Genomic DNA, 22,295 nt, shown 5'->3' on the forward strand with positions numbered 1-22,295 from the left:
TCTTATTGGATAAGTCAAGGTTCAGTTTTATATTCACATGCCTAGTACATAGGCAATGTTTAATAAAAACTGCTGAAAGAATGAAGGCATTTTATTCAATGGGGCTTATCATGTCTCAAATTTGGTAAAACCCAAGATATGTTTCATTGGATTCATTAATCATTAACAATCAGGCAATTCCTGAATCCGTAGAGAAGGATGGTGTGCAGAGGGGTGAGGGAGTTTACGGGAGAAAAAACTGGCTTAGATAAATGCCGTAATCTGTACTGTGACACTAAGATGCGTATTGGTGGAAAAAATAACTCGTGATCAGTCATATTCTGTTGCTATTTTAACTATAAGCTACTGTTAATTACAAAATTACTTGCTGTGACATCATATGATTCTCCATTTCTAAATATTTTGCTGTGGCTTTGTATTATTCCTTAACAATTAACTCCTCTAGGATGTCTGATGACTTTTGTTGCTCTCGATTCTCTAAGGGTTGGGGTTTATGGATTAATCCACTGATCACTAGGTCTTCCAAAGGAAAAGAAAAAAGAAGAAAAGAAAAAAGAAATTTAAGCACGAAGATTTTATCAATCAAATGCTAAATACATGCCTTATAAATCATGCTAATTAACTCTTAGTCTCAACACTTGTACCTAAATATCTGTTTCTACTACAAATCTTTATAATCCTTTGAAATTCAAATCCTTAATGTTCTTACAGAGGATACACATCAACATAATATACTGTTTACTTAGCAGGTCGAATATTAACATAACAAAAAGTCTTTGTGCTGCTATGTACTACTTTTTTGTTGTAACAACACTTACACACTTGGGTACGATTATACAGGTTCTGTGCAATAATTATGGAGCTAAAACATAGCCACGAATGAGATAGTCTTTCAGTGACTCTGAGTTGCAGTTTGGTTTCTATGCTTTGTATACAAAGGATAAACAGCGTGATGTTGCCAAGAGACTTCTAGTTCTGCAACCCTGAGTTTACAATTACGCCATCTGCTAAATCTACATAAGTAAAAGCATGCCTTTTTGAAAAGAGTCTTTGAACCAAATCAGAATTGGAGTCGACTGGTAGCTAAATTTTTATTCTAAAAATGGCGCTGAAATAGTTTATAGGGGAGCACTAATGAGAGAGACCGCTCCCATTACACATCACCCAATTATATAAATAAGCGAGCAAGCATCTGTTTTTACAACCTCATAAAATAAAGGTGCAATGAGGGGTCCTCAGAAATGAGCTCTCTTCTATTTTAAGAAGTCCATTTCATCCAGTGGATGGAATCTTTTTATGAAAATTTCTAAACCCACTGGTTAACAAAGACAGTTTTCATGAATTTGTAATGGAAGACAGGAAAAACACACACATGCGCGCACACACACACAAACCAGATGTCTCTCACTTCAGAATATTAACCTTCCTAGTATCAGAGACTTCTCTAATTGCCTGCTGCAATTAACCCCAACGAATTTCCTATAGTCTTATCACCTTTCCAGTGCTATGTCTTCTACTCATACACGTGTTTGAAATAGAGTCAGTTCTCATTTTAAAGTGCTCTGTACAGATTTTGGTACAGAGTAGTAAATAAAGCATGGGTTTCAAGGAGGTAAACTAGAAACTAAAAGAACAGAAAAAAATCAAGAAGAGGTGAATCCTCTTCAAGGAATTAGAATGAATTATTTGTTAGAAGCTGGGCTTATCTGCAAGGGTCAAAATAATAATAATAATGAGCATTTATTGAGCACTCATGTGCCTGGCACTATATTAAGTACTTTATGTTCTTTGTAAGATCTAATTCAAACATAAATTCTGTGACAGAGGTGTTAGTATCTCTTCTTTTTTTTTTTTTTTTTTTTTTTTTTTGCGGTACACGGGCCTCTCACTGCTGTGGCCTCTCCTGTTGCGGGGCACAGGCTCCAGACGCGCAGGCTCAGCGGCCATGGCTCAGGGGCCCAGCCACTCCGCGGCACGTGGGATCTTCCCGGACTGGGGCACAAACCCGTGTCCCCTGCATCGGCAGGCAGACTCTCAACCACTGCACCACCAGGGAAGCCCAGTATCTCTATTTTATACATAAACTATATGAGAGAGGCTAATTAACTTGCTCAAGGTGACACAAGTAGTAAGTGAATTAACTAGGATTTGAACCCAAGTCTATTTGACATTAGCATCCACGCTCTTCACCACCTCACTGTACTCCTTCCCAAATAGGTTATGTATCAATAAATGGCTCCCACTGGTCATGGTCCACTTCTCTCTCAGGATGTTCTTAAAAAGAATGTCATCATTGACATCTGTCACTACCATAACAGAATTATTTTAACCATTTCTATCCATTCTTTTCTGAGTCTACCAAAGTACTTGGCTTGACATTTACAGTAGCTCACTTATACAGAAATCCCTGGACTACATCAGTCATTTCAGCTAATATTCATGATTTCTTGGGACACTGAAGACTATTGGGGGAATGTTTAAAAATAACATTGTGCTTCTTTCTGATTATAAAAGAAATACGTAGTTATCAGAGTAAACTTGGAATATATAAAAAAGAGTAAAGAGGAAAATTAAAATGTCCATACTCTTACCTTTCAGAGGTTGCCAGTTAACATATGAAATTTAATTTTTATAAATTTGACATCATACTGAACATCCAGTTTTATTTCTTATGTAGTTAATATTTACAGTAGCATCAGTTCATGCCATTAGAAATTTCATAAGCCTAAGTGTAAAAAGTGAAATTATGCAAGAAAACATGGGTGGATTTGTCTTTAATCTTGGTGTAGGGAAAGGCTTTCTAGCTATGTCTCAAAATCCAGGTTCCATGAAAGAAAGATTGATAACTTTTACTACATTAAAAAAAACCCTTCAGGGGCTTCCCTGGTGGTGCAGTGGTTGGGAGTCCACCTGCCGATGCAGGGGATGCGGGTTCGTGCCCCGGTTCGGGAGGATCCCGCGTGCCGCGGAGCGGCTGGGCCCATGAGCCATGGCCGCTGGGCCTGCGCGTCCGGAGCCTGTGCTCCGCAATGGGACAGGCCACAGCGGTGAGAGGCCCGCGTACCGCCAAAACAAAACAAAACAAAAACAAAAACGAAAAAACCTTCAGAATGGCAAAAAAAAAAAAAAACCCACAGTAAAAGTCAAAACTAGGTATCACGTACCTCCTGATTTGATGTACTAAGCAGGATACAATATCATTTTTGGTATTCTCGCTAAAAATCCATATTCTGAACCTAATCATGAGGAAATATCAGACAAACCCAAACGGAGGAATGTTCTACAAAGTAAGTGGCTTATATCTCCAAATATATCAAGGGTTTAGAAGACAAAAAAAGGCCAAGGAATTGTTCCGGATTAAAGGAAACTGAAGTCACACGACAACTACATTAAACATGTGATTCTGCATTAGATCTTGAACCAGAAATTTATTTCCAAAGGACATTTGTGAGACAACTGACAAAATCTGAATAGGTGAGTAAACAGCACTGCATCAGTGGTAATTGTCTGATTTGGATCCTTGTACTGTGATTTTGCAAAGAATGTTCTTGTTTTTAGGTAATGCACACTGATATATTTAAGAGTAAAGTATCATTATGTCTGTGACTTACTCTCAGAAAAAATATAGATGTATATGGGAGAAGGGGGGGAGAGGGAAGAGGGAGGGAGGGAAGAGAGGGGACAGTGATAACACAAACGTGGTACAACATTAACTTTGGGGGAATCTGGGTGAAAGAATACAGGCATTCTTTGTTTTGGACAACTTTTCTTATCTGAAACTTCTCAAAATCAGAAGTTCTTTTTGTTTGTTTGTTTGTTTTGTTTTTGTTTTTGGCCGTGCCATGCAGCTTGTGGGATCTCAGTTCCCCGACCAAGGATTGAACCCGGGCCCTCGGCCGTGAGAGTTCAGAGTCCTGACCACTGGACCACCAGGGACTTCCACAGAAGTGTTAGTTTGTTTTGTTTTTTTACTAAAAGGAAATACTTGGGAAATGTTAGTGTGAAACTTGAAATTTAAAAAAATTTTTATTGAAATAGCTGATTTACAATGTGTGAACCTTGAAATTTTTAACAAATATACTCTGTAGCTGTGAAGAGCAGGGATGCAGAGAGGAGACAGAGAGGAAACTGGGCAGAGAACAAGTAGAAAGCTCAGGGTACCGGTTCTTATTCATCCTGTGGGAAGAGCTTTCCTGAAAACAAATTTACACTACATTTTGAAAACACCTGCTTTGGTGGTTCAGTCCCTCCCCTGCTGGTCTCTCTTAGCACCATCCTGCTTACCTGGGGCCCTCCCTCCCCACACTGCTTTCAACGGTGTACAGATGGCAGGACTGCCTGTCCGAGGGCACCCCTGTCCTCCTAACAATCCCTAGTCTGTTAACACATGGATATTGAGTATTCGTGTTGCAGTCTAGGAGGGATTCTCATCAAGAGAGTCATCAGAGAGAAAAAATACATGTGCTGGCCCAACACAGAGGTAGAGAAAGAGGCCATCCCTGCCCTGCATCCCCCATCTCCTCCTTCATCCTCAGAGGTCATGCTACACCCTATCAGAAGCACAAGACGAGGGCAAATGTGAAATGTGCGATGGACCTAGAGGATATTATGCTGCGTGAAATAAGTCAGAGAAAGAAATATACTGTATAATACCACATCTATGTGGAATCTAAAAACTAACACAAACGAATGCATATGCAAAGCAGAAACAGACTCACAGGTATAGAAAACCCACTAGTGGTTACCGAAGGGGAGAGTGAAGAGGGGAAGGGCAAGATAGGGGTAGGTGATGAAGAGATACAAACTACTATGTATAAAATAGATAAACAACAAGGACATTTTATAGCCCAGGGAATTACAGCCATTACCTTGTAATTACTTATAATGGAGTATAAGCTGTAAAAATACTGAATCCCTATGCTGTACTCCTAAAAACTAACATAATATTGTAAATCAACTATACTTCAATTTAAGAAATAAAAAAAAAGGGTATTAAAAAAGGAAATTTGTCATAACCCGAGTTGCCACAAAAGTCCAGGAAAAAGAATCTCACTTACTATCCAATCTATTTTCCAACTCTAACTGGTCCCTAGGGAAGAAACTACAGCAATGAGGAAGGAAAGCCTCCCCCTACCCCAAATAAGTCTTCCTTGAAGTCTGTTAAGTTCAATTTGTTTCAAAGGCTGATGAAACAGAAACAAGAGCTCTTAACAACAGAAGGGTAACTCAAGTAAAGTGAAAACATACCATAGGAAAAACCACAAATAGTTTCTAAAGAACACACCAGGTCAACATCACATCTTTTATGTTTTTGAAAGATATTTTTATTGTACATTTGCTTATAACTTTGAATGGGGAGAGACAAGAGAAAAAGTTTGATGCAGATTTTACTTAATTTTTCAAATGTAGAACCTTGGAAACCTTTGCCTTGGAAAGAGGTTAACATAGTGCAAGTTTTGAGGAATTTAACTAAAGCCTGTGCAACTCGTATTCCCAAGGCCTTATCCCAACCACCAATAAAGGCTCTTAGTTTAAAAAAAGATAGTTTTAATTATGTCATCAACAAGAAGATTAACGGTTAGTATTACTTACCTAATGAAGGCCTAAGGCTATGTCTTGGAGATGCGACCTTGACATTTGAAGCACTGTCTGGTTCACAAAGCTGTGACAAGTCACCAAACACACGTTATAAAACATATTCAGAGAAACAGTATTTTATATAGATCAACATGAACAGGGGCTGTTACCTGAATTTATTCTTCTGTTTCTTTCACTAGGAAATGGGGAACTTTCTGGAATGGTTCCAGGTAAGCTTCCCAACCGGGCCTGCTTGTCCAGGCTTCCAGGGCTGCCCACATTATCCTTGGCGAGCACAGTTTCAATCTGGGGTCTGAAATTCTCCCCGGAATAAGCCACACCGACATCAGCCTGTGAAAAGGAAACGGCTCTGTAAGAGTCAAGATTTCTTAAAAGATGAACGTGCCCCACAGTCTGCTTTGTGAATAGCTGAGTAGCACCCAGCACCCTGTCAATGTGACCTTATGTGGCAAAAGGGACTTTCTTTGCAGGTGTGATTAAATTAAGGACCTTGTGATAGCAGGAGTATCCCAGGTTATCTAGGTGGGCTCTGAATGTAATCACAAGTGTCCTTAGAAGAGGGAGGCAGAGGAAGATTTGACCACAGAGAAGGAGATGGTGATGCGACGTCAGAAGCACGGACACAGTTGGAGATGCTGCAGTACCAGCAATGAAGATGCAGGAAGGGCCACCAGCCGAGGAACGCAGGAATGCAGCTCTAGAAGCTGGAAAAATCGAGGAAAAAGACTCTCTCCTCAGAGCCTTTGAAAGGAACCAGCCCTGCAAACATCTTGACTTTCGCCCAGTGGAACCAATTTTGGACTTCTGACCTCCAGAACTGTGAGGGAATAAAATTGTGTTGTTTGAAGCCACTAAACTTACATTAATTCGTTATAGTGGCTGTAGGAATCTAACACAGTGACTAATAGGAATCTACCAGGTACAAGCTATCATGCTGAGTATTCTGGAGGGCACCAAGATGAACAAGTTTAATCATCAAATGTGAAAAGTAAAGACACTGCTATGTACAAAGCCTTTTTATTTATTTATTTTTTAACATCTTTATTGGAGTATAACCGCTTTACAATGGTGTGTTAGTTTCTGCTTTATAACAAAGTGAATCAGCTATACATATATCCCCATATCCCCTCCCTCTTGCGTCTCCCTCCCACTCTCCTTATCCCACCCCTCTAGGTGGTCACAAAACACCGAGCTGATCTCCCTGTGCTATGCAGCTGCTTCCCACTAGCTATCTATTTTACATCTGGTAGTGTATATATGTCCATGCCACTCTCTCACTTGGTCCCAGCTTACCCTTCCCCCTCCCCATGTCCTCAAGTCCATTCTCTACATCTGTGTCTTTATTCCTGTCCTGCCCATAGGTTCTTCAGAACCATTTTCCCCCCCTAGATTCCACATATATGTGTCAGCATACGGTACTTTTCTCTTTCTGACTTACTTCACTCTGTATGACAGACTCTAGGTCCATCCACCTCACTACAAATAACTCAATTTCGTAAAAGCCTTTTTAAAAATGAAGCTACCATTATTGTTTTTGTTTCAATCAAACACTAATCTAGGCTTTGCTGTTACGGTATTTGGTAGATGTGGTTAACATCTAAAATTAGTTGACTTTAAGCAAAGGAAATGATCCTCAAATAATCTGGGTGGGCCTCATCCAATCAGTTGAAGGCCTTAAGAGTGGAACCGAGGTTTCTCTGAGGGAGAAGGAATTCTGTAGATGCAGCTTCAGCTCCAGCCTAGCTTTCTGGACCACCTATTCTATTGTATGGGTTTTGGACTTGCTTTGCCAGCCCTTAAAATTGCATAAGCCAATTCCTTATAACACATCTCTTTATCTATCTGTTCATCCATCCTACTGGTTCTGATTCTTTGGTAAAACCCTGACTGATATAGAAACACAGTAGAAAATAAGAAAGACCAGTCCCTAGACAGAAGCATTATTGACATCTTAGTATATAACTTCCCAAATATGTTTGATTATATAACTATAATCTTTAAAAATAAATTGGAATTGGCCAGTAAGCATATGAAAAGATGTTCAATATCATTGGTCATTAGGGAGATGTAAATCAAAACCATAAAGAGATATCACTTCACACACACTAAGATGACTATCATGAAAAAGACACATCGTAAGAAGTGTTGTCAAGGATGTGGAAAAATTGGAACCCTTGCACATTGCCGTGGGAATGTAAAATGGTGCAGCCACTTTGGGAAATGATTTGAGAGTTCCTCAAAAATTTCCTCTTAACATAGAGTTACCAGATGACCCCGAAATTCCACCCCTAAGTATATACCCAAGCAAAATGAAAACGTCTGCTCATACAAAATCTTGCACACAAATCTTGCACAAATCTTCATAGTTATTATTCAAATATCTAAAAAGTGGAAACAACCCAAATGTCCAGCAACTGATGACTAGATAAATTAAATGTGGCCTATCCATACCAAGGAATATTATTTGGCAATAAAAAGCAATGAAGCTTTTTATAGACTTACGTGTTATCAGTAGATACATGCTACAATACAGGTGACACCTGACAACATTATACTAAGTGAAAGAAGCCAGTGACAAAGATCATTCCACTTACATGACATGTTCAGAAGAGGCAGATTAATAGAAACAGAAGGCGGATTTAGTGGTTTCTCAGGAAATGCCTGTTGGCTGCCAATGGATAGTGGTTCCTTTTAGGGGGACAAAAGTGTCCCAAAATTAGCTTGTGGTGATGGTTGTCAATTGTGCATTTTAATGGATGAATTGTATCAATATATGTGGTTTACATTTCAATAAAGCTGTTTCAAAAACAAAAGAAATCAGATTATATATTAAGTGATGTATTCCTGTAACCTTTGTTTTCTAGTAACTATTATATATCAGAGACATTTACCTATGTCAATACATATAGGTCTATCTCATTCTATTTAATGGTGAGAGTAGTTGTTTATCTGACGATTGCATTGCAGTCCATTATGTAACTAAACCACCTACTGAAGGACATCTAGGTTTCTAACCTCTCAATATAATAAACAGAACTGGTATAATATCTGTGCATATACATCAGTGTGAACTCACCCAATCCTTCCATGAGAATAAATTCCTAGATGTGGACCTGCTGAGTCAGAGGATATACATACTTTATATTAATGTGTTTCCAGAGGGCCTTCTATAAATCCTGCATTGACTTACAATCCCACCTTCTCCTTTTAAGGATGTCTATTTCTTCATACCACAGTTTCACTGCTTGTAGATAGGCTGAAACATGGCATAAAAGGGGCTGATAGGTGATTTAGTAAACCACCAACTCCAAAATGCTGGTCCATGTCAAATTTTTCATAATTCCACAGTAAAAGAAGGAAAATATAAGGAGTCTTTCATGAAGCTAAATTAATTTGATTTAAAGAACTGTCATTTATTTTGAAAGGAAGTAAATTAATATGTTCAGAAAAACTTTTCTCTCCCACTCCTCATTCAATGGAAGTCAAGGACTCTAGTAGATGTTATCAGCCAACTTCTTCTCCATCTAAGACACACTTACCAGAGGAATCCTCTATAGTATCCCTAGAAGAGGCAAGAACATAAGCATCTTCTACAGACTACTGTCTTCTAGCTATTTTTTTTTTTGGCTAGTAATTTTTATTTAATTTTAAAAGCTTAAGGTAAAAAATATAGGCAGTAAGTTTTACTAGTCAATAAAAAGCAATTCTACCAACCCAGTGGTAATATACTAAACGGAGTTGGAAAGCATTTTACTGAAAGCAAAATATTTAGAGAAAATAGACATTTATACAAAATTATAAAATGCTTGTAATAAGAATAAGTGCATTTCAAGGAAAGCACAAACTTATTTTAATCTATAGAGCCAGTTAAAGCCTTAAAAAATTTAAGTGGAGGGCTTCCCTGGTGGTGCAGTGGTTGAGAGTCCGCCTGCCGATGCAGGGGACATGGGTTTGTGCCCTGGTCTGGGAAGATCCCACATGCCTCAGAGAGGCTGGGCCCATGAGCCATGGCCGCTAAGCCTGCGCGTCCGGAGCCTGTGCTCCGCAATGGGAGAGGCCACAACAGTAAGAGGCCCACGTACAGAAAAAAAAAAAAAAAAAAATTTAAGTGGAAACTGAAATATGCAAAAATGTATAAACATTCTACAAAAGATGGTTGTTCTTTTCCCGAGTATACTAAAGCTATGAAACATAAGGTGACATAGAAGGTAGAGGTTTGGGAACTCTTCTCAAGGGCATTTCCTTTCTACACGCTGCTTCCCTCCTTCTTCATATTCTTGTTTGGAAATCCACACCTGCTGAAATGTGCCCAAAGAAGCTAGAATGGAGCCACCGATCCATGAACTAAACCTCTGTTCCACTGTTGTATTATTTGCAATCAGTTTCAACCGCATACTTGGGGGTGTTTTCTGAGAGAGTTCTCTATTCAACCTGTCAGTAAAGCTCTATATTAGCGTGTTTCCTCCTGCCACTATAACGCTGCCATAGAGACCTGGTCTGATATCAATATCGCACATTCCAACACTTGTAGCGACAACATGACTGACGCCCAGCATTGTATTTCCTGATAACCCCTTTACACTGGAAGAGTCAAATAATCCTTCAGGAATCTTTAACCGTTCTGCTCCAAAATCACAGTTGTAGTCATTGGGGAATTCATAATGAACAGTTGGCATCTGTGCGGCTACTTTTTCATCGTAAGTTGAATCTGATACTTGAAGTACTGAGCCTTGAAAATCCTGGATAACACAGTTACACATGTAATTGTGCCAAGACCTTGTAACCTGTGGCCACTTCTCTCTTCTGTTCCAGTTTGCTGGAGATCCTTCACAAACAGCTTCTTTTGATGCAATCATATATGGAGCAATCAGTTCTATATTCATTTCTTGGAAGAGTTCTCTGCACTGCATAGTAATACAGTCTCCAGCAACAGGGGATTTTACAATGCTTTGCTGAAGGACATGGCCATCGTGAACTGGAACTGCAGTGGTATGAGTGGCTCCACTGCCTAAGATAAACCCAGTAGAATGACCATTAGCAAATGCTGTCAAAACAGCGGTTTTGCAAAGGAAGAACGCAGGGATGTTGTGGTGCTCAAACATTAACTCTGTCCGTTTCTCTCTCTTTGCTCTGGTATTCCACGGTGCTTCTGACATGAGAACAGGATGCAGGCTGGCTTCTGATTTGACTCATTTTGGAGGTATGAGCCAAAATAGCCTGGAAACTACCCCAATCTTCAACCATCCCAGTTTTCAGTGGTGGAATATGGCCTCTGTATTCTCCCTCGGAACACGCAGGGCATTTGTATCTATGTAATAGGTGGGACCGCCTTGTTTGCCTTTCTCACCATCTATTTCCATCAATGTACTTCCGTCACCTCTTTCTACACCATACCAATAGCCATAGGGAAATCCATCTTGGGAGAGTCCTCACCAGCATAACCAGCTTTCACAGTATAGGATCCAATGTCAAACACAAGGGTTCCGGGCTTCCCTGATGGCGCAGTGGTTGAGAGTCCGCCTGCCGATGCAGGGGACGCGGGTTCGTGCCCCAGTCCAGGAAGATCCTACGTGCCGCGGAGCGGCTGGGCCCGTGAGCCATGGCCGCTGAGCCTGCGCGTCCGGAGCCTGTGCTCCGCAACGGGAGAGGCCACAACGGTGAGAGGCCCGCGTACCGCAAAAAAAAAAACAAACAAGGGCTCCAACTTCATCTCCCCCGTACACCCCGCTGCTCATGGCTGCTATCGATGCGACTCCTACGCTAAAGGCCACCAGGCGAAGTGACTGCGGGTCCCGAAAAGCGATGGTCCCCGACTCCCTTAACTTACACCGCCACCCACCTCAGGCAACAAAGCTGCGTCCACACCCTTCTGGCCATTTTTAAAATGTCTACTGATTTTACTATTTTGGCCCAAGGGGTGATCTTCTCCTCTGAAACTTCAAAGGGCCTCAAGACTCCACCCTCCAACTCCCACTCTTCTCAGCACAGCCCTGTCACACGGATACACGTGTGTGTCTTGTTGGGGGTCACGAATGGTACCAACGAGAAAATGCCTGGATCGGGTCTTGATGAATGAGCTTCCAGTGGGGAAGGAGAAAAGGTCATTCTAGACACAGGAAAAAGTACACACAAAGACAGGGTGTGAAACAACATGGTGTGCCGAGGAACTTGAATTACTCCAGTTTAGCAGAAACAGACTGAGGTAGAAAGTGGTCGGTGCTGAGGTGGGAAAGTCTTTTGCGACAGGTAAAGACGTGTCATTTTATTTTGAAGGCAACAGGAATCTTTTGTAGGATTTTTACACATGGATGTGTAAAAGCATCAGGTATGATTTTTAGAAAAATCACTTTGGGGTTAGTGCAAATGGCAGGAGTAGAAGGAAGGATGGGACAGCACAGAGCGACCAGTTACGATGCCTACAGTTGTTCAGGTGAGATTGGATGACGCATGAACTAGGACCGTGGTAGTGAAAATGGGGGAAAGAGGTGGGCCCCGAAATATCAGAAAGGTGGATAACGGACCTCTCAGAGCTTCAGTTTAAAGGAGAGAGGTCCCTTCTGGCTCTAAATTATGACTCTAGGAACTAAACAGAAAACATTCCCTTTAGGAAAACAATAAAAGGCCAGGACACTGGCATGAAACTCTTGGGACTTTCACAATAAAAATCATACCAATTTAAAAATCTAAGCACATTTGACCACCTTCTGGAAGCATTCCAAAGCTCCCTCAGAGGCTAAGGAGAAATCACCATAGCTAGGTGGTGGGTCCCTGTCACCCTCGGGTTCTCAGAATTCAATTAGCGATTCTCACATGTTCGTAGGGAGACTCGCATTGCTTATCACCCTGTTTACAGAACGTGATCACTCCAGCTAAACCAACATCAGTTCATTGTATTGATGGTTAATTAGTTCTGTGGCTCAAAACTACACGGGAAAATATGAAAAACCAACCAACTGAACAAACAAGTAAGCAAATAAAAACTCAACAGATCTGTACTATGACGCAGCGCAAGGAGAAAGTGGGAGAGGATCTACATGCTTTTCTCTTTCTCTCTCCATCTCTTTCTTCACAGACTCAGTTACTGCCCATGTAGCCCCTGCATGGTAAGCTGACCCAGGAAAAGAGTCTTTACATATTACATGCTATGTTATTATATAATAACAATCATATCAGACAGGGCCTCCTTTTCCTTTGTTATACGAAATATATATAATATGAAATACACACACACACACACACACACACATATATTTTATATAACAAAGGAAAAGGAGGCCCTGTCTGATATTTACCTTTTAGGGGCTCACAGTTCACACTGAAGGTAAAGATTATACTGTCCCTCTTTCCAAATGAACTATTAAAAACCAATATCTACAGGGAGCGTAAGACAGTTATTTTGACGAGTTCACTTCGTTTCCCAGATCCATCGTTTTTTGAACCTAGTACAGCACTGAGTTACACACAGGGACTAATTTTGCCATTTAAGATTTCCCAGTGGAGATCCTGAAACAGGGAACTGATTTAACAACAACAATAAACAAAATGCCCATACTGGAACTGAGAGCAAACTTGAATGTTTTCAGTCTAACGCGTGGCTTTTCACAAAGATCATCTGTCAAATACAAGTCAGAATAGATTTAAAGGCCACAACCCTGAACAACCTCCCAATTGTTCCCACAAAGCAATTCATCCAGGCCTGAGCAAGGAACTTTTCCATTTATGCTTATTTAGGTATGGTCTGCCTTCAAGCTCTGTCAGTGACCAAAACTTAAATTGTAGCCAATGAAACACAAGCTTCCAGCATAAAAGAACATGCACCAGCCTTCAGTTTCCAGAGCAGAAATTTAAGGTTTTTCTCTTTTGCAAACTAAGAAGTCTTTCAAACATCTTATCTATGTGCAACACATTCTGGAAATTTTAACACCCAATTTCATAATCTAGACTTGAGAATAGACATAGTCCAAAGATGAGAGATATTTACAAACTAATTAGATCTATGCCTCACAGGGATAGGGCATAGACAGTTTTCCTGGTCTACCTATGCGTGCATTTATATTTTCACACCAATAAGAAGTCTGTCTGCAATGGTACTGGGGGAAGGGGGTGGGGAGGTGGGTCGAAGGTTTTATTTTTTCCTTGAGATGAAGTTGTAGCAGAAGTACAGATTCAATGTTTCCACATTTTGTATCAATTTCATTTTATGCTTCCTTGTCTTAATAAAAATTGATAAATTTTAGACAGAATTGAAAAACTGTGCATTCCAAGGTAACAGCTATGCATGGGAATTAACACCATTCCGAAAAAGGTATTACTTTTAACTACAGAAAGGTGTTTTGTTTGTTTGTTGGTTGGTTGGTCTGGCAGTATTATATGTTGTGTTCTAAAGCTTTGGGGAAACAAATTTGCCAAACAGCTTGGAGGGAGGGAGTCATTTGTCAAGGCTCCCTGGAGCTGAAACCTTCTGAAATCAAATTATTGGCAGATGCATTTTATAAATATATTTGTCTGTAGACATATAGGAAGAATTTTCTCATGAAATTTTGATTTTTTTCTAGTGTACTTCAAATAAATGTAATAATAAATAGCAACCCTCCAAAAACCAAACAGAAATATATATATTCATATTTTAACATCTTTATTGGAGTATGATTGCTTTACAATGTATATATAAATATATATTTTTAATTGCACTTTAAAAGTTAGCTCCTTTTACTGACGACAAACAAGAATTTTCTTGTCAAAGTTTAGGGGAAAACTGAAGGATACTTAGAGATCATCTATTCCAATCTAGTCTCTCCCCTTTTATATTAAGCAAGAAACTTTGAGTTAATCACATAGAAGAAGAGCATTTCTCTAAATAAAAAAGTTTCCCATGCTTTCCTTCTTATGCATTATTTTATTACCATGTCCTCTTTCCACTTTAAGGGAGAGTGAACAGAAACTCTGCAGGCAGATCTCAAGAAGTTTGATTCAGAATATTTTGAAGTCGTGCCGCTAAGAAACATAAATATTTCATGCAAGCAAACATGTTCATCTCATTTAAAAGACACTGCCGAACTAGTAAACTCTCAGCCTTACGCATTTATGAAGGTAGCAAAAAGTACTGTTCTGACAGCCTGAGAGTGTTTAATTAATAATCATACTTTTCCCAGATCAGATTTCCAAAGTCAAATGCTTGGGGTAGGGAAAGAGAGGTACAGACGAGAGTCAACTCTGAGTCTATTTTCAGGTTATTTTAATATTAAATTTCCTCCTTGCTGAGTGTCATTAGTCTAGTTATGCTACTAGGAAACAGGAAGATGCTAAGGAATTGCAGGAGCTGGGAGGGACATGCAGTCACCCAAGAAACATTCGTTAATGGCTGCTCTGCACCAAGCACTGTAGCGAGCACTGGAGACACAAAGACATAAAGCAGTTCTTGGGCTTCCCTGGTGGCGCAGTGGTTGAGAGTGCGCCTGCCGATGAAGGGGACACAGGTTCGTGCCCCAGTCCCGGAAGATCCCACATGCCGCTGAGTGGCTGGGCCCGTGAGCCATGGCCGCTGAGCCTGCGCGTCTGGAGCCTGTGCTCCGCAACGGGAGAGGCCACAACAGTGAGAGGCCCGCGTACCGCAAAAAAAAGAAAAGCAGTTCTTTTCCTCAGTAATAGCTTAGGATGGGAGGCAAGCATGGAAACAAATAAGTACAATGAAAAATTCTGAAATATGATAGGAGAGGGTGTAAGGTCCACTCCACCAGCACGGGGGCAGGGGCAGGGGGACTGCAAAGAGTGGTCTTGAGTCATATTGAAACTTGGGGGCATATTTGCCTGTGGTCCAGGAAAACAAAGAAGGAAAGGTCTGAAGGAAAGAGAACAGGTGCAAAGGCACAGAGGTAGGAACAGAATGGGGTTGCGGAACACGTGGTGAGGTCTGACCAGAATCGGAGGGAAAGGAGAGATGAAACTGGAGAAGTTGACAGGCGTCAGCTCGAGAGTCGCTAGTAAGGCACACTAAGAACTTAGGATTTTATCTCACATAAATAATGGTAATAATAGTGATTGTAATAATTAATATTAAGTGCTTATTCTGTGCCAAGCTTTGGTATGAGCACTTAATGTGAACTCAATTCATTTCATCCTCACAACTCTATAAAATAACTATTATTACCCTCATTTTACAGATAAGGAAGCCAGGGCACAGAGAGATCAAATGACTTAACCAAAGTCACACAACTAACAAGTGGTGAATCCAGAAATCAAACCTAGGTAGTCACATTCTTGACCATTGGTTGGTGTGTCTACCTAGTGGGTCACTGACGTTTTTTCAGCAGAGAACTGACATAATCAGATTTTATTTTAGAACGATCCCTCTGGAGGTCATGTGGAAGATTGGAGCTGCAGGGCAGGTGGAGGCTGGTCATGAAGGAAGCACCCAGGGAGACTAATGAGGAGCCTTGTACCAAACTCCAAGCAAGGAAATTCAGGAAGAAACCCAAACCCCTCCCAGGCCTTGAGATGCTTGGCCCAAAGGGACCTAGTGCATTTGACACTTGGAGAGGATTGCTTTTCAGCACTCCTTCTCTATACAACAAAATTATTTTCAGTAATAACCATGAAATGGGACAAATGATAAATGGCCAGAAAACAAACTCAAATAGTGAAAATTTTCTTCTACTGAAGTCTTATATGTAATCATGCCAGTAAAATAAATTTTAAAAGATTTTTGCACAAACAAGGAAAAGCAAAATGGATTAGTACTTTAAAATCACATTATTTTCTGGAAAAGGAGAGGGAAAAACAGCATTCTTAATGTCACTCCACAGCAGTGATGAATAATAACAAAGATGACCAAATTGCTCCCAAGAAGCCCATAAATCTATTAGGGAGAAGCAGCTTTAAACAAACAGTTACCACGTGATAAGGGAGCACCAGAGTATTTGGGCAGTGGTGCTCGGGCTCAGCGCAGACAGGAGAAGTAGGATTTCACGAGGCAGACGGGCAATGGGGCCCAGGGAGGCATTCCAGGAAGAGGGAATGGCATGGGGAAAGGCACAGAGGGTGAGGAAGCCTGGAGGAACTGAGCACTGCAGGTTCTTGGCTTGGCAGACCTGAGGGTCCACGAATGAGAGCGTCTGGAGAGCAGAGGATGTCATTAGACAGACCAGTAGGACCAAATGTAAACTTTTGCACACTGCAGGGAATTTTTTTCTTAGCAAGATAGCCTGGTTAGGGCGGTGATGGGAGAGGCAGAAAGACCCAATAATAGGTAATGGGGCCCTAAAGGCAGACAGTGGCGGTTGGGATGGAAAGCAGAAAACAATGTTGAGATGGGTGGGCATCTGGGGACAGGCATCCCCCAGGGCACCAGGGACTAAGCCTGAGTCCCAGCCTTTAGCTGCCTCTGGTTTGTTTTTGATGGACGCACACACAGTAGGTGCTGTAACTGATACTGAAGAATGTCTTGCCCATCACCTGCTGAGAGAAAGTGTGTGCTCTTTAAACTGTAGTTCCAAAAATGCGCTTCAGGAGGGGTGACCTTAAGTCTTGGTTTGCGGCAGGCAGTATGGGCTTATATCAGACTGTCTGGGCAAAGTTATTAATAGGGTTCCCTTCCATTCTTAAGAGTATTCTGCTTTTAATGATAAATTATATGGTAACACTGTCTTTGGGTAACCGCTCCGGAAGGAACCTTTGTGGGTTCCTAGTTCTGTTTGTGGAATCTCGCCCCGGTGGTGAGGATGTAAAGAATCATGGACCGCACTTCCGCCTCCCTCAGCCCATCCCTCCAAACACTACCCTAGAAAAAAGCGCCTATTCTTTTCTCCAGAAGAATTACGGGAGATGAAACCTTGAGGGAGAGTGGGCAGAGTCCTAGGACGAGACTCTTGACAACTGGTTCTATCTCCAGCTCCGCCCCCAAACGAGCTGTGGAGCCTCGGGCAAGTTGTCCACCTCTCTGGGCTTCTAGATCCTCTTGTGAGCAGCACGAGGGCTCAGCCAGACGGCTGCTAAGATCTCTTCCAGCGCTAAGGAACTCCCAAGGGGCCCACTTTCCGGAAGCCTATATGGCGGCTCCCAGGAACTCTCAGTTTCCCCTGCGAATCACCACCAAACCAGCTCTGTGCCGAACGCCCCGCTCATCCCGTTATTCCTACCTCTGCCCTGGGGTGCGACCACCTTCGCGGCCTCTTGAAACACAAAAGCTAGTCCTGTAGCAGCACGAGACCTGGTTAAGACAGCAGTTAAGCGGCCCCAGAAGAAAGCCGCTTCCTCCCCGCCCACCCACTGCCCGTCGTCCAAGCCGCCTCCAAGCGTGGGAATCGCCAGGCCTGCCGGGTAAAACACTTTGTTCCCGTTTGTCTCTTTGTTTTTACCTTGAATCCCTCTTTCCAGCCCTTCTGAGGCGCGGGCACACGTCTCTGTTCTGCAGCGGCCTAGGAAGGTCCGCAGCCCACGGTGCGCGCCGCGCGCCGCTCCTCGGGCCGGGCCGCCCCCTGCGCGCCCTCGAGCGCTCCTCGCCGCGCCCTTCGCGCACGTGCGTTTCGGCCCTGCGCGCTGCGCCTCCCCCCGCCGCCCTCAGTGACTCCAGCCTCTCCCGCCTCGCGCACTTAAAGGCTCGGCAGGAGGCGCTCGACACCAGGGCCGTGGCCCGGAACCGTCGCCACTGTAAACCCCATCACGCGGACCTAGGACCTGGGCGGCAATGGGACTTTTGTAACCGGGACCTGCAAGATCGGAGGCGTTTAAAGGACACCTGGGTTGCCCTCTCCCGAGCCTAGTGAGGGGAGACTGCTGCCTGGCCACGCTGGTTTTAAAAGTACCCTAGGCGCCAGCATCCTGCGGGGACCTCTTTTTTTTTCCTTTCCAAGGCATCGTGGGGCACGTCCCCACCCCTGCTGCCTCAGCCGGGCGCTCAAGCTGTTGGCTTTGGGGCTACAGACCCCGTGGGGACTGTGTAGAAGGAGGTTGCGAGGAAGGCGACCGTAGGAGTCCCGCCGGCGGAAGCAGCGCTTGAGGACAGGTGGACGGTGGAGGCGGCCCGCCTGGCAGCAGACTGCAGTGGCGCAGGGAGACCCTGGAGGGGACGGGCACGCAAACAGAAGCCCACTCAGTGAAGAAAACCAGACTTTTAGGATCATAAACAGCTCAGCAGCCGCGAAATGGGTCATGCAAATCATTTTTATGGAAGGTGCATTTTATGAGCTGTTACCTTGTAAGGAAAGAGGGTGGATGGGTGTGCATATTTCTCTCAGAGAATTAAAATGGTGGCATCCATCAAAGAAAGGCAGACCAGGTGGACTGCCCAAATGAGCAATAAGTTGTTCCTTCCTGGATTTTTTTTCCTTTTTATCCTATTTCCAATTAATTTTTGTTTTCCAGAATAAATTATTTTTAAAAGAGTTGAAAGGGATCTAGACGTTATCTACCAGCCCCTTATTTTACAGGCTGCAAACTTAGGCTCAGTGAGGTTGAGCGACGTAGACGGGGGTGGGGGTGGGGGGGCAGTTAATGAGGGAGCTGGAATGAGGCACCAGGTGGCCTCACTCTGTCCCGTGTATCCGTAACACCAGGCAAATACGAGAAAGGATTCTTGGAAATGTCGTACAAGTTCTGGATCCTGCTAAGGAAATTAATGGTCAGCTGTGTTATAGGAAGCTGATTATTTGCTTTATACCATTTAAGCTCATTTCACTCTCCTTACTGCTGTGAGGGTGCTGCCTGTCAATTTTCCTTTGGCTAAAATTGAAGAAGAGGAAAGATGAGATGAAACTCAAGCCAAGGCATTATGATTGTTGAGCGACAGGCATTAAACATTTGTGAATGAAGAGTTGAAGCCAGGCTAAAATGGTGTTTTGGGAACTTCTCTGTGTTAACTCATGGGTGTAATAAGTCACATGAAATGTTCCAATTGGAAACTGAAAAATTCTCAACTAGAACTCAATACAGAGGACACCTATAAAACGTTCTTGAGAAAGTTTAACGGAAGTTTGTAGGATGAACTGTAAGAGTGAAATACTACAGATCTTTCTTTTTTTTCCTTTGAAGGCCATCTGTGAACAGAGGCTTGCTAGGACATCAGTGTGAATGAATGATACCCAAATGTATTGTGCAGCTATCTTCTGAGGCATCCTATCATTTACAGTCCAAAGTTGTGGAAAATGCCCGGTTTTTTTTAACATCTTTATTGGAGTATAATTGCTTTACAATGGTATGTTAGTTTCTGCTTTATAAAAAAGTGAATCAGCTATACATATACATAGATCCCCATATCTCCTCCCTCTTGCGTCTCCCTCCCACCCTCCCTATCCCACCCCTCTAGGTAGAAAAATGCCCTTTTTAAAGGTATGTGCTGGAGCCTGCTTGTACTGTCTCATGAGAGACAATTCTCGGGAATATCTGGACCTAGTTGTTCAACACAGCCATTACTAAAAATTAAATTATATAAACTCACAGTTAAATTAGTTATATTAAAAACAAAGGTAATAAGTACAACTCAGTTTCTAATTGAAGAAGAGGAAATTATTTTAATCAGTTTCTAATTATTACAACTTACTACGTTTCTGAGTTTATTGACGTCTCTTGTATCTGTATGGTGTGCTACTGTGTGTCTCTTCCCAACTCCACCTTCAGTGATATCACGTTGATAGTTTAAAATCAGCCAAGGTAGGACTATGTACACCATGAAAACTGGTAGATGCTCCAAATCAAAGGCTTTCTCCCCAGCCCTCCTCCCCCTCCCCCTCCCCCAGAGAGCACACCACTGACTGTTTATTCCAGAATGCCAAGGCATGCCTCTGCCCTCTACACCGTCCTCTGACCTCTCTCTGCAGTGAAGCAGCCTCTGTTACCCGCAGCCTAAGCCACAGAATGTGTGCTGGTATCATTTCCACATCTCCCTTCACTGGAGCTGGGGCGCTATTCTAAGGCTCCAGGCTCTATGTCCTTAACTATCCTATTCTGGTCTTGGATAACCTGTTTCCACCTGGATGACTGCTAGAGGGAAAAATCCTTCAAGGCTCACCCAAGCAGGGCTGTCACTTGCTCCCTTTAAAGTTTGACTACTACTCTCCATTTTTCTCCTCAGATATGAATAATCTCTGGAAGGTCAAGTTTTTACTTCCCTACAGAATCTATTTAAGCCTGAGGTTTGTCTTGAGCTTTTTTTTCCTCTGGAGCGATGAGGGTATTGTAAGGACTTGGGCCTCTCACACTTTACAGTGCACACCCTGGAGATCTTGTTAAAATGCAGATTATGATTCAGTAGGTTTAGGGTGCGGCCCCAAATCCCACATTTCTGAAAAGCTCCCAGTGCTTCTGTCGCTTTTTGCACAGGGTCACACTTGGAGTGGGAAGGGTGCAGAACTCATCAGAATATCAAATCATGACTTCAAAAGGCAGAAAGGAGAAAGGAAAAATGGGAGGAAGGAGAAAGAATAGAGGAGGAAAATGACAGGGAAGAATAAAATGAAGTTTATTAGACAATCAAGCATAGAGGAAAAGAAACCCTGGCCTCATTTTATCAAGGTATCCTCTGTCTAGGAAGCACCTTTATCACATAAAATTACAACTAGGAGCCTGAGTGCCACACCAGCTTCTCATTCTCTTCCCTGGTAGAGAAAGGATCTTTGCAAGTTAGTGGATCAGAGTGAAGAAGAAAAGAAAATCCTTACTTGCCATCACCCAAGCTCTGGAGGTAGCTTTTCCTCTTCTGTCTGTTCTGAAAGTTACCCTTCCAGGGATGACGGGCAAACCAGAGAGCAGACGTGTCTCCCCGCAGCACTGGGAAGGTTAGTATATCAGGGCGGCGGGGGTTGGCGGGGGCAGTGGTTGGTACCACGCCGCCAAGGGGTTTCAGAGTTCACATTGAAAGCTCTACAATTTTAGTTCAGACCCTAAGCTTTTCTAGGAAGTGGGACGTCAGAGAAATCAATTCTGATCCCACCACCAAATCCACTGAGTTTACCAGCGTTCTTCCTATGCATAGAAAAATTACGTGCTGACCTTCATTCCCAAACGTGTCCCAACTGACTAATTATTTCAGAAATAGCTGACATTTTTGAGGGCTTGCTAAGGATTAGGTAAATGAGGGAAGCTGATGACTATGTTGGTATTTCTATTTTATCAGTCAATTGGCTTAAAGCAAGGATGGGAAAACTATGGCCCACTGCCTGTCTTTATCTGACACATGAGCTAAGAATAGATTTTAAATGGTTGAAAAAATATAGGAAAAAAAGAACATTAATTAGTAATTCCTGAAAATTACATGGCATCCTAGTTCCATTGTCTGTAAATAAAGTTTTATTGGAACAGAGACACTCCCATTCGTTTACATATTATCTCTAATTTTTGCTACAATGGCAGGGTTGAATAGTTGTGACAGAGACCATATGGCTTAGGTAGCTGAAGATATTTATTATCTGGCCTTTTATGGAAAATGTTTGCTGATCTCTGATTTAAAATGATAAAGTAATTCCCACAGGGGCATGAAATAATTCTGCGGAACCCCAACGGCCTGAAAGAGTTTGTACTGCTTCCAGAAGGGCCAAAAACTCCCAGGAAAGAGCTGCCATACGAGGGGAGTTTATCTCATTAACTAACAACTCCCAGGCCCATGAAACATTTTGTTAAGTGGCTTCATTCAACTGCTAAAACCCTCCCCTGCTTCGATCGAGTGCCCTGTTCAACAGGATGGCTATGGAGTAGCGAACAAAACTTCC

General features: G+C 42.3%; 1 protein-coding gene and 1 pseudogene across 2 annotated transcripts in view; both read right to left on the reverse strand.

The window, feature by feature from the left end:
- STMND1 (stathmin domain containing 1) overlaps positions 1 to 21,255 on the reverse strand; it is a gene marked incomplete at both ends in the record, with an annotated part of 35,272 nt that extends 14,017 nt beyond the window's left edge. Inside the window, 7 exon segments of the mRNA XM_082847435.1 lie at positions 357 to 427; positions 430 to 519; positions 5,748 to 5,928; positions 17,952 to 18,011; positions 18,015 to 18,184; positions 18,461 to 18,652; positions 21,249 to 21,255. Of these exon segments, the coding sequence (XP_082703561.1) occupies positions 357 to 427; positions 430 to 519; positions 5,748 to 5,928; positions 17,952 to 18,011; positions 18,015 to 18,184; positions 18,461 to 18,652; positions 21,249 to 21,255 (771 nt within the window).
- LOC309967871 (actin-like protein 6A) lies at positions 9,605 to 11,333 on the reverse strand (annotated as a pseudogene). The gene is made up of 2 exons: positions 11,304 to 11,333; positions 9,605 to 11,086 (listed from the first exon to the last, which is right to left on the reverse strand). The product of its transcript is annotated as an actin-like protein 6A (transcript).
- Positions 21,256 to 22,295: the final 1,040 nt, after the last annotated feature.

This window comes from Leucopleurus acutus (assembly GCF_964270905.1).
Source record: "Leucopleurus acutus genome assembly, chromosome: 10".
Lineage (NCBI taxonomy): Eukaryota > Metazoa > Chordata > Mammalia > Artiodactyla > Delphinidae > Leucopleurus > Leucopleurus acutus.